Here is a 17,124-nt window from a genome sequence, read left to right on the forward strand (position 1 = left end):
TATTCAATTCATGCATACCTTTCTGTTTTTCCATTTGAAAACCCTCTTATATAAAGAACTTACAATTACTATACAAAACAACTTGAAAAGAACTAGAAAGCTATAAGGCTGATATTTTACAAATCACTTGCACTTTCTTTTTCCCTTGCTCCAATCTTTCACCCCTTCCACATCTTCCAATCTTTCACCGCCTCCACACATTTCTTCTCTACTACCTGACTAGCCCCTTCACATTTCCATACATGGAGAATGTTTTCCTCCTCTTCTTTGTATAGTCTGCATATTGTGTTCTCGTATCCTTTATTTCCCGCTTTCCCCACATTCTCACATCTTAATCGTGCCCACTGCTCTTTATCCCTTTCACTTATATTTACATCCTCCCTTCCCAATTGCAATTTTCAACTTTTATACCCGCTACAATAAGACGACCTGTCTATTTTCCCCCAATCTCCCTGTATTTCTTGTGCGAGAATCGTCTCGATTCTTTTCTCTTAGTTCTTTTTGACCTCTTCTTCTCGCCCCCCTTTCGACCCCTTTTTGCCCGAACTTCGATTTCTAAACTTTGTCTTCCTGTCTCCATTCTCCAGGCGTAGCCTGGAGTTGATGTATCAACTCCTATTGCCATTTTAACAAACCTGCCTAGCCCCAATTTTCGACGCCGTACATTCCTCCTGCTTTCACCAACGTGTCCATCAGATACAATCTTTTACTCAACCTATTAATTCTTGCTCTCTTCAGAACACCCCATGCTGCATTTGCGGCAATTCTAGCTTTCCCCGCTATTTTTTCTGTATGTTTTGTGCAAGTTCCTCCCGCCGAAAAAAATATCTCAAATACTTAAAACTATTAACTACTTCCAATTCCTTACCCTCCACTTCCCATCTCTTCCTTTGTGCCCTTCTCCTCCGTTTCCTGAATATCATTACCTTGCTCTTATTTCCGTTAATTTCCAATTTATTCTTTTTGACATATCTCTCTAGATTTTGTAGTATTTTCGTGAGCCCCTCCGCATGGTCCGCCACTAAAGCCACATCGTCCGCAAGCTTGAGTCAAAAAATTTTGCTTCCTACTATTACTGATCCTCCTACGTTTCCTTTTTCCCAAGCCTCATCCATATCCTATAAATATATTGAACAAGGTTGGACTGAGTGGACACCCTTGCCTCACGCCCCTGTTTTTAGAAAATGAGTTTTTGATCCCTTGGCTCGTAATAACCTCATTTAATGTCTTACTGTAAATCTTTCTAATCATATTTAATTTTTTTTTAGTTTGTTGCTGATTAGCGAATTGAAAATCCACACATGATCTCGAGTAGCCCTATCCCTCCTAAAACCTGCCTGGCTTTCTTCGTACCCGTTTCACTTTCATTCCCCCCTTTGTGGATAAGAAATATCTGCGCTTTTTCCCAGCCGCGAGCCAATTTCCCTTCAATGCATAGCCCATTTAATATCTTATGTAACCCTAAAGCCCCAACTTTGCTTCAAACCCAATCCTGAATCTGCTTCTCTCTGCATGTCAGGTCATCGTCGACAAAGATTCTGGTCCCTCCGAGTCTTTGCTTGTTGGCCAGTAACCGTCTCTTTGCCCCCCATGAATCCAGTTTAATCAAAATTCCCCCGGCTATATGTCTTAGACTTTTAATCGTAACATTAACACCTGTCAAGTCCAATAACGTCGTTCTTATTTCCTCTCCCAGAACTCTCCCTCTTGACCGAAAACCTCGCACTATAACACTGTGTCGTCTCTTCCGTCTTTGTTCAAGTTCATACTCCAGCTCGCCCCCACCAAGCTTCTCCGGTTAATTTTGCTCGCTCATATTTTCATTATGTTTATCTCCGTTTCTCTGTCGAGACTCTGATCGGGCACGGTTAATTCGGTATGGCTCTTCTCCCTCCCAACTCTGTCTCGAGTTCTCTCTGCTTCTGTTTACATCAATATTCCCATTCCTGTCCTTCATTTGCTGTGAGTCCTCATCGGCTGATTCAATCGTGTCATCGCTTGACACCTGCATATTTCTCCTGTATTGTCCCTGTTCTATCAACCCAAGCTCGTACCTTACTCTCGCCAATTCTTCCTTCACAGCTGATAACTCTTCAGCCGGTTCCTTCTCCCGTTCTCTCGATTTTCTAAGAGCCGAAGTAGTGGCCGCTTCTTTTCCCACTCCTTCCTCTATTTGTCTTTTGAGTTCTCCCACTTGCATTCTGAAGTTGCCAATTTCCTTCTGCACTCTTGAGTCCCAACAGTCGTTAAGAATTCCTCTTATCACTTCGTTCCACTGTTTCGTATGTACACCGCTTATTACCTCCTGCTCCGTGTTGCAGCTTCCGTTTCCCTCGACTTCGCTATCTTCTGCTTCACCCGATAATTCCCCTGTATTCAAGTCTCCTGCTTCTGATTCTTCTATCAATGGTACTTCATCATTTGAGATGTCTTTTTCTTCCAGTATTCCCTTTTTCCCCGTTATCATTTTCCCTACTGGAGATCTCTGTAGTTTGCTCGAGGTCTTAAAAAGCGATTGGTCGTTATTATGAACCAGGAATCCTGCTAGTCTTCTGGCGCTCTTGGCATTTTCTCTGGACAGTGTTTCTGTTCTACTAGGACGCCCGGGTCGCCTCTTTCTCATTTCTGGTTGCTGATCTAGCCGTGTCGAGTCGCTCGTATCGATAGATCGATTTTCTCCCTTCTCCTCCGTCTCTGCTGCTTCCTTTCTCGGTAGTACTTGTCCACTCTGCTCATTTTCAGAAAAAGGTAGTGCTGCAGGTCGCTCTGTTACCGGTGATGACGGTGACAATCCGTCCTGGTCGCCATCTTTCCCACCAATCTTCCTAACCTCACTGTCTCCCATTACTTCAACTTCCTTTCCAAAAATATAATCCCACAAGTCACCCCATTTACTGAGAGCACTCGCTCATATGTAATTACCTTCACTTAATTCAAATCCAATGCGCTATAGACCGTATGTACCGAAAAACTACGGAAAACTCGATTTTCTTGACGTCCGATCTCGCGCGCGTGCTAACTGCTCGCGATCCCTACCAGAAGTCCGATAACAATTATTAATTGTTTCAGAAAACTTAATTAACAAATACCTTTTTCGGTTGTTCCTGAAGGTAAAAACGTATTTTTTTTAACCTGACCAATTGTTAAGAACTATTTTTAAACTTGTTTTTTTAAAAACATCGATAAAGATCCACTATTTTGTATGGTCATTAATAATTTTATAGACCAATTTTTGTCTTTCTACAGTAGTGAACAAAAAATTTTATGGACGCTTAAAATGAAAGTGACCGTATGAGAGAGACTGAAATTTGTCTATAAAAATATTAATGAGAATGACAGTAGTGGAACGTTATCGAATTTTATAAAAAAGTTGAAAACTTAGTTAATAACAGTTGGTTACGTTAAGAAAACCAAGTTTTTACTATTAGAAATAGCACAAAAATGTATTTTTTAAATAGGTTTGACGAAACAATTATCAAATGGCATCGATCGGTTAACACTGAAATATTATGATTGTCATGTAAAATTACTAAAAGTTTAGAAATTACTTAATGACACTACATCATGTTGTAAAAACCATGTATTTGCCTCTAAGAATAACCAAGCAGTGCATTTGTTATTTAAATATGTTGAAATATTCATAAATTTTTATTGGATGACTAAATCTGATAAGTAACATTCCCCCACAATTTTTGGTAGCTTTAGTAGAAAAAACTTGATTTATTTCATTACAAACACTTCCTGTGGATTATTGTTCATAATATTTGGTTGTAATATAGGAAAGTATTTATTATAGCTTTATTGATTCAAGGTATTTCGGATTAAATTCAAAAATTCTTCGGAAACAGGTACTTTACGAAGTGAAAAAATATCTTTTTTTCATGTTTGTTAAAAAGTAACAAAATAATAAAAAACTTTTTTCAAAACAGTAATGACAAACATTTGCAAGATCTTATTAAATTAAATTTAAAAAAAATGCTTAAATCAGTTTAGAAATCGGATCGGAATATCACTTTTTCAACTGATATTTTTTTTTGCTTTAATGTGCACCGGGCAGAAACCATTATAGTTTCGGTCGTGTTTTCGTCCTTTCATTGTTAAGTTTTCCAAGGAGGGAAAGTGCGGAGAAATGATGGGAAGGGAAATGATGGAAATGATGGACCGGGAAGTAGGTTAGGGCAAGTATGGGAAAGAATTTGAAATAACGGAAAATAGAGAAGTGGAAGTGAGGGCTGGGGAAGAAAACCAGTGGAAAAGGGAGTGTTATCTCTAGAAGCAAGAAGAGGGGAAAGTAGAGGGGAAGTAGGTTGGGAAGGGGATGAAGAATAAGGTGAAATTATAGGAGGAGAAGAGGGTGAAATAAGGGGTTAGAAAAGTAGGGGAAATTATTGGAAATAAGGAAGGAAAAGTAGAGAAAATGACGGGAAATTAAAAAAAAAGAAAAATAGGGATAGAAAGGAGAGCCGAAGAAAGGGAAATGAGTTACAATGAGTTTTTATGAGAGTAGGGCAAGTGAGAGAACATCATAGAGGGGAAGTAAGGGAATTCGGTTTAAGTGAAGGAAAGTAGGGGCAATAATTGAAAATAAAAGTAAATCGGGGAGGGGAAGTGATTTTTGGGGAAGGGAACTATAGATAGTGTTGGCTTAGGAAGAAATAAGAGGCAGAAGTGGAGGAGCAAAAAGTTAGGGAAGGCGGGGGGCATAGGATGAAGTGATGGTAGAGAAAACAACAAACCAAGGAGAAAATAATGGAGGGGGAGTAAGAGGAATAAGGAGAAAGTAGGAGATACAAGGAGAAATGATGATATGAGAGGGGAAGTAAGGGCGATACTAAGAAACAAGGGTAAATATTGCAAGGGGAGTGTTGGCTTGGGAAGCGGAAAGAGGGGGAATTAGAGGAGAATGTAGTTGGGTAATGGAGAAGACATAAGATGAAATAACGAGAGGGAAATTAGGATAAATGAGGGTTTGCGAGAGTGGATGAAATAGGGAAAGGGAAGTAGTGGGAATTAGAGAAGATGAAGTGGTGATGCTGAGGTGAGGGGAAGTAGGGTCAATGATTAGAAATGATGGTCAGTAGGAGTAGGGAATTTCGGACTTTGAAAGGGTAGTACGAGAAGGCGGAATGTTAGGGGGGAACAGAGAAGAAGGGTAAGTAGAGGAAGAAGAAGTTCGGTAATGAAAAGCATATGGTAAAATGATGGAAGAGGAATCAGCTGAACGTACGTGTATGGAAGGAGAAGGTTCACGCGACTTAAATAAAATCTTAATAGGCTACAAAACTTATTTTTATAAGCCTTATATTAATGTTTTTTAAATTTGATTACTAACTATTAAGATGGAAAATTTTTTCACTCAATACAAAATTGACGTTCTTATTTAAACAGAAACTAAACACAGAGGTAAAAATCAAATTGCTTAAAAAAAAGTTACTAAAATATGCAATGACGGGGTGGTGATATTTGATTTTTAGAAACACAGGAATTAAAACGCCACATTTGTTTTGAAAATTGTGACAAACTTGTTAGAAACACACAGACGACACCAATAATTTCAAACCATGACTTACGGTTTTTTTACTTCAATTGCTACGAGAAATAAATTATTGTGTGTATTGATGATGTAGATTATTATATGAGAGCGAAAGTGATTTAATTGTTATTTAAGTGAGATTTGTTTTTCTCTTTTTTAGAGTGTTGTTTCGGTGATTTTGTTTTCGTATTTTTGTCGCAATGAGTTGACGATTGACTGTGATGTGTTGGTTTTCATTGTTAATACTTACGTATTGTGAAATTCGGCGATTTGCTTAAGATTTGAGAAGATGATTTCTTTATTGTCGCGAACAATTCGAGGCACTCCTGGATTATCCAGAGGTTTCAAGTATCTTTCCACGACTTGCTGGAGGTCTCTTCCAAATTCTTCTTCGGTCTCGACCAGTTCCTTTACAGCCGCCCTAAAAAAATTAATATTTATTAGTCCATTTTTGTTTACATTTTCAACCAAACACTTAAGCTACAAAAGTAGCTTAAGTTTAAACAAATTAGTTGATTTTTTAACACGAAAAGGCGAATTTTCAATTTAAAAAACAGTTGAGTGTTAAAAAAACAGATTAAATTTGAACCTTAAAGGATGAATTTCAGCCAAAAAGTTGAATTTTCAACTAGATAAGATCAATTTTCAATTAAGAGGGGTAATTCTAAAGAAAAAAGTAAAATATTAAAATTTGTAGTTATAAAAGATTAATTCTGGACAAAAAACATGATTAAAAAAATATAATAATGAAACAATATATAATTTGTCAGTCGAATAGTTGAATTTTTCAATTAACTGAATCTTCAATAAAAAATGAATCCTCTTCATAGTAATTGAACTTTAAAACAAGTACTTGAAGTTGTGATTAAAAAGATGACTTTTTAATAAAATAGTTACATCTTCAATCAATTAAATTTTCTACATAACAGTGGAATTTTTAATTAAACTAGATGAATTGTGTGTTAGTAATTCAGTTCATATTTGAGCAAAAAAATAGGAAAAGGGGGAAGTTTTTTGAAAAAAGAGGGAAATAGAAGAATTTTTTAAAAAAGGGGAAAGAAGGTGAATAGGAAAAGAGTGTGTAGATTCTAGCGTCATCCCAAGCATTACTACCTGTATTAAAACAAATACGAATAATTTTTTCTGTAATTATTTAAATAAAAAAAAATAATTTTTGTCTTTTTAAATATTTTATTAAAAGTTATAAAGTAGTGTATATGGAATACGCTTTATCTGATTACGTTAATTTTCTGCTTCCATATCACCATATCTAATTTACTTGTAATAAGATATACTTCAAACTATAATAACAAAGAAAAGAAAATATTTTTTAAACCAAATTTTGTTTGTTATTAACATTTTAATTATTATTAAAGAAAGTTTGCAGCTAGGTTATAATCAATATCGTGTTGTATTAACTGATTATTTGTATTGATATAATTGTTAATATTTTGCTATAATTAAGTGACTAAACACTGCTAATCAATATGAAACCACGTGGACTTCACAATTGAAATATCTAATAAAGCGATTTGTTTACATCAAAAAACATTTTTTTAGTGTGCATAACAAATTTACCGATCTGGCCCGGATAAGGAATGAAATTCATGCCCTGATCGGGGCCCGATCTGGCCAAATAGGGCGCAGGTTACGCCCCGGTTGTTAATCCGGAAGCCAGATTCTTATCCAATCGGGACGTCTATTTTACGCCTTATTTAGGGCTGCCAGGTCGGGGCCCGATCGATGTCACGACAAAATTTCTGTACGGGATGCATTTGTCACTTTCTAGGTAGTTTTTTCAATTAATTTTTTTAATTAACTCACTCTCTTCGATAGTGAGAGTCTTCTGGTCGATGGGAGGTTGTGAGAGTTGAGCTTTCGTCGCTGAGAGCCGTTTGCATAACAATGGAGGTGGGGAGCCATCCTTCTTTCCCCTTCGTTGTCCGTACATACACCCTGAAAAAAGAAAAAAGTCATATAAAATACATAAATTCATCAAATATTTCGGTGAGTCCAAAGTGAGTTGACGGCGAGCCGAAAATAAGTCGAAGACGATTTGTAAAATTCGATGCATTTTGTTACAAGTGTAGGAAATTTTTTATTTGAGAAACAATCGAAACAAATTTTACGGAATATTTGAAAATTTATGGGGCATAAACAAAAAAGCAATAACCCAATAATTTGTTAAAGAAGCTATAAACATGGTTTCCACGTGGCAGAAAATGTCTCATAAATTTTGTATGACCTGAGCCAAAGTATTTAACGATTGCTGAATGAACTGTTCTGAGAGGGTGGAATTTATTTTAGTCATTCTTCTAGATATAACAGAAAGTCACCCACGTGAGGTTCTAACAATAGTCTCGGAAACGAGACGAAAGTTGCTTATAATTATTTTCAGTCCGACGTAAGCATATCACTCAAATATCAAAGAAACCGTTGTACCATTTGCTAGATCTATAGAGTGATTGCCAGAAAGTTTACTAGGCTGTAAAACAGTATTTGTCTACTTTTTTCAATCATACAATTTTAATACAACATTTTTGTAACTGATATGATATCTAGTATATAAAATAATAGAAAAGCGAAGGCTATTACACGGCGAAAAATATATCGCACAATGATATCGCAAAACCTCCATATTGCAAGAAAGAGCAATATGACAACGTACAAGCAGGTCCCGGACCTTTGTAGCAGCAAAGTCCTTAGCAGCAATGGGAAAAGGCAACGTTTGAATGAATTCGAGTTATAAATCGGGACACCAGATTTAAAACAATCACAGAAAAAAGTTACAATTTTCTACAGGCTGAAGTGAGGAAATTTCCATAAAACATGTAGAATCAGCAACAGATAACACGAAAAAATTTGTTTTTACTTACATATTTCCTCCGAAATAAATTAGACTATCCTAGTGGTAGTAGAATCAAAACTTACTTAATGCCATTTAGCAAAAGCGCAAAAAGTAACTGACAGATGGAAATCCCCATTTCTCTCCACTTTAATTAAATTAAACGAGGCTTGAGAGCGCTGGCGTCGAAATTGTCGCTACACCTCGAATAAAAATGGAGCGATTATAAGGCGAAAGATTATCCAGGAGGGATTAAAAATAGGAAATTATCTTCGAATCATGTCAGGTTTATCTGGCAAGGTTAATTTTTGTTGTGGTGAATCTTTCACTTGGAATCAATGTAAACCTGATCTTTAATTTTTCCTGTGATCGCTTGTTCACTACTCGAACCCTCGCGAGATCACAAATAAAGAAATACAATGTAATTGCGTAATAAACTTACATTCTTACGTTATAAATTGCACAATTATGAGGTATATAATGTAAATAATTAATAGCTCTCGGAAATTTGCAAAGTAATATAGAATGGAGTCACCGAATCAACATTCTTAGTTGACTACGTAAACAAATTGACTTGTAGAAAAAAGGGCAAACTCTTAATTTTTTATTTAAAATTATTTAAATAATTATTAGTTTTTTTATAAAGCAACATAGAAACAAAGAAAGAGATCACTCGAACGTGCCTGTTTCACTTTTCCATTACTCTATGGGAAGCTGCAACCAACTTTCAACTATAGGATTGTTTAAGTGAAACCTATCAATTTAAAAAAAGCACTATCACTTTTAAAAATTGTTTAAGTATTATAAATCTTGTTGAAATTATAATGATTTTTGTTTTGAAATACAAAAATATAAAAATATCATTATTGTGTAACTTCACATGACAAAGCAAATTGAATGAAATTGCTTATTCGTTTTATTTTTCGTCACTTTATTATATCGACTACGAAACAATTTGTTTTCTCATTTCCGAGCAGGAAATGTGGTGTGACCGTCACATTGTGATGGTCTGTTACGAGGGAGGGGGTCAATTTTGCCTTTTCTTAGCTTCACGAGAAGGCCCCTCAAAAAATATAAGAGAATAAAATGCTGTTCTTTGAATATATATTAATGGTCAGGCGAAATGAAAAATTGGTCAAGTAAAAATCAGGGAAAGGCTGAAGTCAAATTCAGATAAAACGGTAATATAGTAATTTCTCCCAAATTTTTAAATATTTATCTATTCGGCAGATGAATGGTCTGGAACCATAAGAGCATAAGGGGATAACCCACAACTTTGAAAAAATGTTTTAGAAAACTTGGAAATTTTTTATTTTTTGAAAAACTGATTCTCTAAAACGGTCAACTTTTTAGCAATCAATCTATTGAACCTTTAAAGTTTAAAGTACCTAAAACAAAAATGAAAGACTATAACGAGTACATTGCCAATGATTCATTCAATGCGCATTCTTACCGCGAGTTGCAATGTATTTAGAATTTTGGGAAAGTGTCCAACAAGCATTAAGAGATTTGGAATTGCAAAGTCTCTAGACGTGAAATTTTCAATAAATAATTTTCCGGAGTCATATAAAATCAGAAATCGTGTGAATAATAATTTTAGCTTTTGCCAGTATTCTGATACAATAGAAATATTAATCTGTTTATTGAAAGCATCACGACATGAGTTGTTTTTGATTGAAATATAAAGGCTCTACAAACGACTAAGAGTTTCTTTGCATTCAAAATATGTTAACAAGGATAAATCGTTTGTAATATTTTTACCATATAATTTAAATGCAATTATAACGGTATGTACAGATCAGATTTTCCGGAATATGCTCTTGGTTTTTTTTTTTTAATTGAATATGAAGGGGTTTTCTGCACCTGGGACGGCAATACTGTGTAGCGTCTTTTTTATCTTTAAGCTTAAGGGCCTAACATACTTAAATTACTTTAATACATAAATTTCTAAAATTCCCTGATTTTCCCTTGTATTTTTCTTTGAACAATTTTTCATTTTCCATGACCATTAAAATTCAAATACCAGCATTTTATTCTCGCAATATTTTGAAAGTAGAATCTTTTATAAACAAAACAAAATGACTTTTCTACGACAAAAGATAACTTTTTAACAATATACTTAAATTTTTAATAAACTCATTAAATTTTCAAGAAATTGATCGAACTTTCAGACTAAAAAGATCAATACTCTACTAAAAAAATATATTACTTGATATTTCAACCAAAAAAGATGAAATTTCATACAAAAAATGAATTTTGAAGTCTAGAAGGCGAATTTTCAAAAAATAAAGATTCTCCAGTTATGAATGAAAAAGATTAACCCAATTTGCGAAACTTTCAAGCTAAAAGATGAATTTTCTGTACAAAGTTTAATTTTCAAACAGAAAATATGAGTTTTCAGCAAACAATTAATTTTCAACAAAATAGTTAAATTTTAAACAAAAGAGATAAACCTCCATTAAAAAAATAAAAATAACAAATTTTCAACAGAGAGGTTCAACTTTTACCCACGCAGTTGAATTTTCAGTTCAGAAAAATTTCTTAAACAAAATAGTTGAACCCTTAATCAGAGAATATTAATTTTTAACTATGAAGTTCCATTATAATTCAAGAAACTTGACTTTTGAACAAAATAGTTGAATTTTCAGACAAACAGTTGAGTTTTGATCGAAGAAAGATGGAATTTCTACTAAAATATATGAATTTTGGAATTAAAATGACACATTTTTAGAAAATACTGAAATTTTCAATGCAAAAAGACGAATTTCCAATAAAAAAGGATAACTATTTAACAAAATTGTCGAAATTCGGTACAAAATGAGAATAATGTGAAGCCCATTTCACTATTTTTAAAGAATATATTGCAAAAATAGCACAATTTTTCTGATGCATGTTGCAGGAAATTAAAGTTTGAGTTAAAAAGTTGGCAAAATTGCAATATTCCTTTTAGTAAGAAAACTATTTTCGTGAAATATATGAAACATATAATCATGAAGTTTCTACAAAAGTCCTCCAAAATATGTATTAATTTCATTTTTTTAAATGATTTTCCAGCAGATAAGATATTTTCAAATTATTCCAATTTTTTGTTACTGCTTTTTCGATATTGTGGAAATAAAGCTCTTTTTACTTTAGTTTTAATCTTTGTTTATTGTTTCATATAACCTTCCCAAATTATATTATAAATAGTGCACTTTCACAATATGATTATTTAAACAAATTAATAAGTGAACTTTAATGGTATATTATCTGGAGAAACAATAAAAAACAGACATCTTAGCCCCTAGTTGTGTTTCAATTTTTTGAATAATATTAAGATTATACAAATAGATTGGTCATAAAAAATATATGCATGATTCATCTATGCTTACATTTAGATGTTTCGTAAATAATTTTGTTAATAAGTTCATTAGAAAGATTTTCAACTCTCGAGTACCTTTTGTATTATAATCTTTTATATATTCTATATTTAAATCTTGGTTCAATTCATTAATACTTTCGCAATGACGATAATTACCAATATTTCTTAAGAATTTATTTTATACAAAAAGAAAATTCTTGAAATTGTTACCTTCACACAGAGCACACATATGTCAACGCAGAATTGATTATCATTATATAAATAATTTTTTTTCTAATACTTAATTTTGGTCTCCTATTCAGTAATGGCAGTGGCGGATCCAGGGGAGGTGTTTAGGTCCCCACCCCCCGAAACTTTCGGCCTTTCGTATTAAAGGCCGACGCCGCTAAGCTATGCATGGGATATACATACATACATACATACATATATATATATATATTTTTTTTTTTTGAAACCCCCCACCAGAAATATTTTTCTGCGTCTGCCCCTGAGTAATGGATTTCATTTTATTAGAGATCCTATTGACCTCTGACTTATAATTGATTGATCACTTCCATTATTCCTACATTATTCTTAATTTTCCATTTATTGAAAAATTTTAGAGGTCTGTTTGCAGCAATTTGAAATCCATTTACAATAGTGTCTAATCTATATGACGAAATTTAAAAAGCTTTATCATCCAGAACAAGAGTGAATTTAACATTTTTTTGTGCTAGGTATATCATTAATATAAAAAAATAATTGTGAGCCTCTAAATGATTGTTGAAGGACACCAATTCTCTTTATGTTGGATTTAACAATTTCGTGTACCAAAAAAAGATGTTTCTTTCTGAGATACGAACTTATCAGAATTATTATATACATTTTATTATTGTAATTTTTGTAATGTCATTGGTTATTTTTGCAATCTGATTAACTGAATTGTGCCCTTTACGGAACTGCATGAAATAAAATATAATACAGTGAAACCCTTTAATAGCCCACCCTTCTATAGCCCTTCGGTGAATTCACGCTGCGCCGCAAGTAGGTGTAACAGGAGCTGTGCGGGATACACGGGGTCTGCGGTTGTCACTCAGGCTAGCACTTCGGCATGAAGAAACAAAAGTCGAGCGGGCTATAATGAGTTAGTTCCCACCCACCGTCGGCCCAAAAATCGGCGCTATAGAAGAGTTTCACTGTAATTAAGTGCATCCTTTTCCTGTTATTTCTTAATTCACAAGAAACAGTCAAAGTTGACCAAAGCACTCCTTTTCAAAATCGTCTTACGCCTTATGTTGAACTTGATGTACCTGATATACATATTTTAATTTTTTAATTGTTTGCCCTTGAATATCTGGGCGGAGGGGTGCCCGCCCCACTTGCCCCTCTAATGATCTATTCTTGATCAAGAAATTCAACATTGTATTTTATCATCTAATTAAAATTCATCTTTTATTCTGATTGATCTCCTATTTGAATGTAGACACTAGACACGATTTTAGAAGCTAAATTCCTATCACTCTTCTTGGTCCTTTCATTCATCCCTGTCATTCAAAATCAAAGTCAAAGTGTCGGGTTAACAGTTTCTGCTGACTTATGAGTGGATGTGGTCTAACCAACACCTTGAAGTTTTCATACTAAATCGTTTGTTGCCCATTGAATGCCACTACTGCCAAAATCTCGGCTTATCCAACACAGAGGGCTTGAACCTCACCTTTACTCTAATTTATTTTCGGACTCGTCAATTTCTCTCCGAGCAAAGTAACTCCTTGCTACAGATTGGAATTTTACCAAATATCTAAATCGTTCTACAAGTGCCAACAATGTTAGGCAAATCCGTTATATTAGGAAACACATCTTTAAATCTTACATTCCGGGTGTTTTATTTTTAAACTCCTGGTACCCCGCGCGAATGGAGCTAAAAGCCGGCGTTTATACGATCCATGTAAAAATCCTTTGTAACGAGTCTTCTTCTAAATCAAAATAAATACGTATCTGAAACATGAAACAAATATTCCTTATCGCCAGCGGAAGCTTTACCCGTATAAAATGTTATACAGTCAAACTCGCTAATAACGCCCTGGATATATCATCTCTTAGAATTTAAAGCACAATTGTGTAATTATACTAAAAATTATTATTATTTTTTTAAATCTATTTTAATAAAATATTTAATAAGATTTCCAAATTCTTAAAAATGTTTATAAGCTGAATACCCGTTTTAAAAATAAAAAAAAATTTAAACAGATTTCAAATCTTTTAAAACAAAATCTACATTTTTAAAGATTTCCAAATAAAATTCTAGATCTTTTTAATGTTTTTGAAAGGTTTTTACATCATAAACAAATTTTCTTGGAATTCCTGGGAAAATTATTTTTTGTTTAAAAAAATTAATTTTTTAAGAAATATTAAAAAAATTTCAAAGCATTTCAATTGATTTCTAAAAATGAGACGACTGAAAAATTCCGAAAAATCAAATTAGGAATATTATATTTACATAACTTTAAAAAAACTAGAAACAATTTCCTAAAACCTAATTTAGGCTCAAATATAAGTTTTCAAATATTTTTACAAATAAATAGTTATTCGTAATTTTTATTTCGAATAACAAATTATTTTCATTCTATACTAAGTACTTTTTTCCAAGGATAGGAAGTGAGAAGAATTGGAGAGATGGTGTGTTGGAGATATAAGAGGAGAGAAAGTAGGGTAAATAATGGGAAATAAGTAGATGGAAATGTGAGGCGGAGAAGTCAGTGAAGTAGGAAAATTTGGAGGAGGGGAGAGCGGAAGTGATGGGAGAAAAAGTAGGAGAAATATGGAAAATGAGGGGGTGGGGTGAGGGAAGGGAGAGTACGAGGAATAAGGGAAAGTGAGGAGAGGGAAAAGTACGGGAAGTGAGGGAAAATAATGGCGGTAGAGTGGGGAACTGAAATGAAATATGGGAAGGTGAAGTAAACTTACTTCTTAAGTAAGTTCTTAAGTAAGTTCTTAAGAGGATTAGAGAAATTGGGGTAAATAAGGGATGAGGAAGTTGGGAAAGTAAGTGAAATTAGGGGAAGTATGAAAGTGATTTTACATTAATTTTTCTTGTAGAAAACTGAAGACAAAAAATTGGCAATAATTTTTGTACACATAGAAAACGTTGTATTTATAGTGCAAAAAGCATATATCTGGAAGTAACTTAACAAATGGAGGGGCGATTTGTTATATACTGTTATATACAAGCTAGGGGGAGGGAGGGTGTCAAATAATTGTATATAATTTATATACGGACGACTCTTTATCTTTGTGAATGAAAAATAACATTTAAAGCGAAATTGTAGATCTAAGGGACGAGTGTTGAGAGATGGAGAAAGACCAAAGATTTCTTGATCCAATTTGCACAAACAGTGATGTGAATGCTACACATAGTCGGTGTGAGTCGTATTTGCTTTGACACATCAATTAGCGTCTGAATTAATTTCTGTCTTGATGTCTGATGTGTCGGTTACTTCAGTTTTAATCAATTTCCTTCGAGAATTAAGCTGTTATGTGCCATTGGTTCTTCAATTTGAAGGAAAAAGCTTTTGGCAGAGAATTTGTCTATAATTTAAAGAGTGATTGTTGAGTGCAATTAAGTGAAATCTAAATTGATCTTTCAACGAACAACAATTGTTTTGTAAAATGTTTTTATTTAGTTCCTACTTAAAAGTAATTAAATAGATTTATTTTAAACTAAATCATATGGTAAAGAATATTTCAAGGAATAAAACGGAGTGGTCGCTGGATCGGAAAACAGCGTGATTTTCGGACCGGAATTCTGGGAAAACTCGAAATTTGTAGAGACTGGAAAGTCGAGAAATGAGAGAAAAAATATTTTTTGACCGGGAATTTCACATATTTTTTAAAGAAAAATCTATCCAATCACATCAAAAATCATCAATTTCATATTGCATGATGCAATATAATTTTAAAATAAGTTATATTTAAAAATTTTATCTTTTGTTCAATTTCTAACATTTTAAATTATTAACTCATTCATTGTTTTATAAAAAATAGACCATCGCAAATATAAATAAATCAATTATTTTTAAAACTAAACTTTAGATGAAGTGTTGAAAAATGCACAATAATTGATTTGACAAGATCTTACACAGTTAAACAAATTTTAACATCCGAATGAAAACTCATGCATTATTTTCAAATTAAATATAAATAATTTTATAAAAATAGATTCATAATTAGACTCTTCTATTAAATTTTAAATCCTATGCAAATATTCTTTTAATCTAAAAAATTTAATTTTAACTTATGTTCAATTTAAAAATTTCCAATTAAAAAAAACTATATATTAATATTTAGCAATATTTTACATTTTTATTAACTTGGAATAAAGAAAATTTTGGGTTTCAATTTTTTAAAATTAGAAGACGTCTTTTTTTCGTTTTTATCATTGTTACTGTGTTGAAAGTTATTAAATTTTGGTTATTTTTTTCTGAATTAGAGGAAGCAACTCGCAGTGGCGAGGAGGCGGTCGTCAAGCACTAACCCAAGGGCAATTGAACTACAACCAACAATGAAACAGCGCTGGAATCCGCGGTGGTCGTGGCATGAGGAGAGGCTTTGGTAGCCAACGATATAACGAAGCGAGAGTAAGAGTTTATGGCTGGTCTCAGAGAAAGGAAGACAGACAACAATAAGGTAACTGTTACAGACGAATAATAGCGAGAGATATGCGAGTTCGTTTGATGTAGAGGTCAAAACTAATGTAAACATTGCAAGTTTGAATGTTGAAGCGACTGATTATAATGATTTGAAAATAGTTTGGATACTTGATAGTGGTTGCACGGATCATATAGTAAATAATACTTTGTATTTTTGTAATTCTATTGATTTGAAATCTCCGGTAGATGTAAAAGTAGCAAATGGTAAATACTCTAAAGCAACTAGATAGGTACAGTAGAAACTTATTTGGTTGTGAATGGCGAAAAGAAACATATAAAAATTCCGAATGTTTATTATGTTAAAGATATGGATCGTAATCTGATTAGTTATGGTAAAGTAACAGAGAAAAATAAAATTTTTTCATTCCAAAAATTCATGTGATATCTATAATGTAAAAGATCAGTTGATTGCAATTGCTATAAAAGAAAACAAATTTTATAATATGATTAGCTTTGTAGATAGTGTAGAAGTGAATATGACTCAGAAAACTAAAAGCATAACATTAAAGGAAAAATATCATAGAATATTAGGGTGTGACGGGTCTAATTAATAAAACAAACCTTTATTTATCATTTATGCCGATATCCGTAGATATCCCAACTTTATTGTTGAGTTTCCACAGTGGTACGAATCCGTAAACAAGTACACGACTGGCATAGAGCTAGATCTGTCGAATAACTGCCGGAATGTTGGAAGGAC

The 17,124-nt window shown here is 33.3% G+C and overlaps 1 protein-coding gene across 7 annotated transcripts in view; it reads right to left on the bottom strand.

The window, feature by feature from the left end:
- The window catches only part of LOC117180885 (obscurin), a 250,331-nt gene that overhangs the window by 104,340 nt on the left and 128,867 nt on the right, over positions 1-17,124 (bottom strand). For all 7 annotated transcript variants that reach the window (XM_033373461.1, XM_033373455.1, XM_033373460.1 and 4 more), the window contains 2 exons: positions 7,358-7,489; positions 5,784-5,954 (listed from right to left, as the gene is read on the bottom strand). In XM_033373461.1, coding sequence (XP_033229352.1) covers positions 5,784-5,954; positions 7,358-7,489 — 303 coding nt within the window. The remainder of the gene's footprint in view (positions 1-5,783; positions 5,955-7,357; positions 7,490-17,124) is intronic.

The sequence above is a fragment of the Belonocnema kinseyi genome, chromosome 9 (assembly GCF_010883055.1).
Source record: "Belonocnema kinseyi isolate 2016_QV_RU_SX_M_011 chromosome 9, B_treatae_v1, whole genome shotgun sequence".
Classification (NCBI taxonomy): Eukaryota; Metazoa; Arthropoda; class Insecta; order Hymenoptera; family Cynipidae; genus Belonocnema; species Belonocnema kinseyi.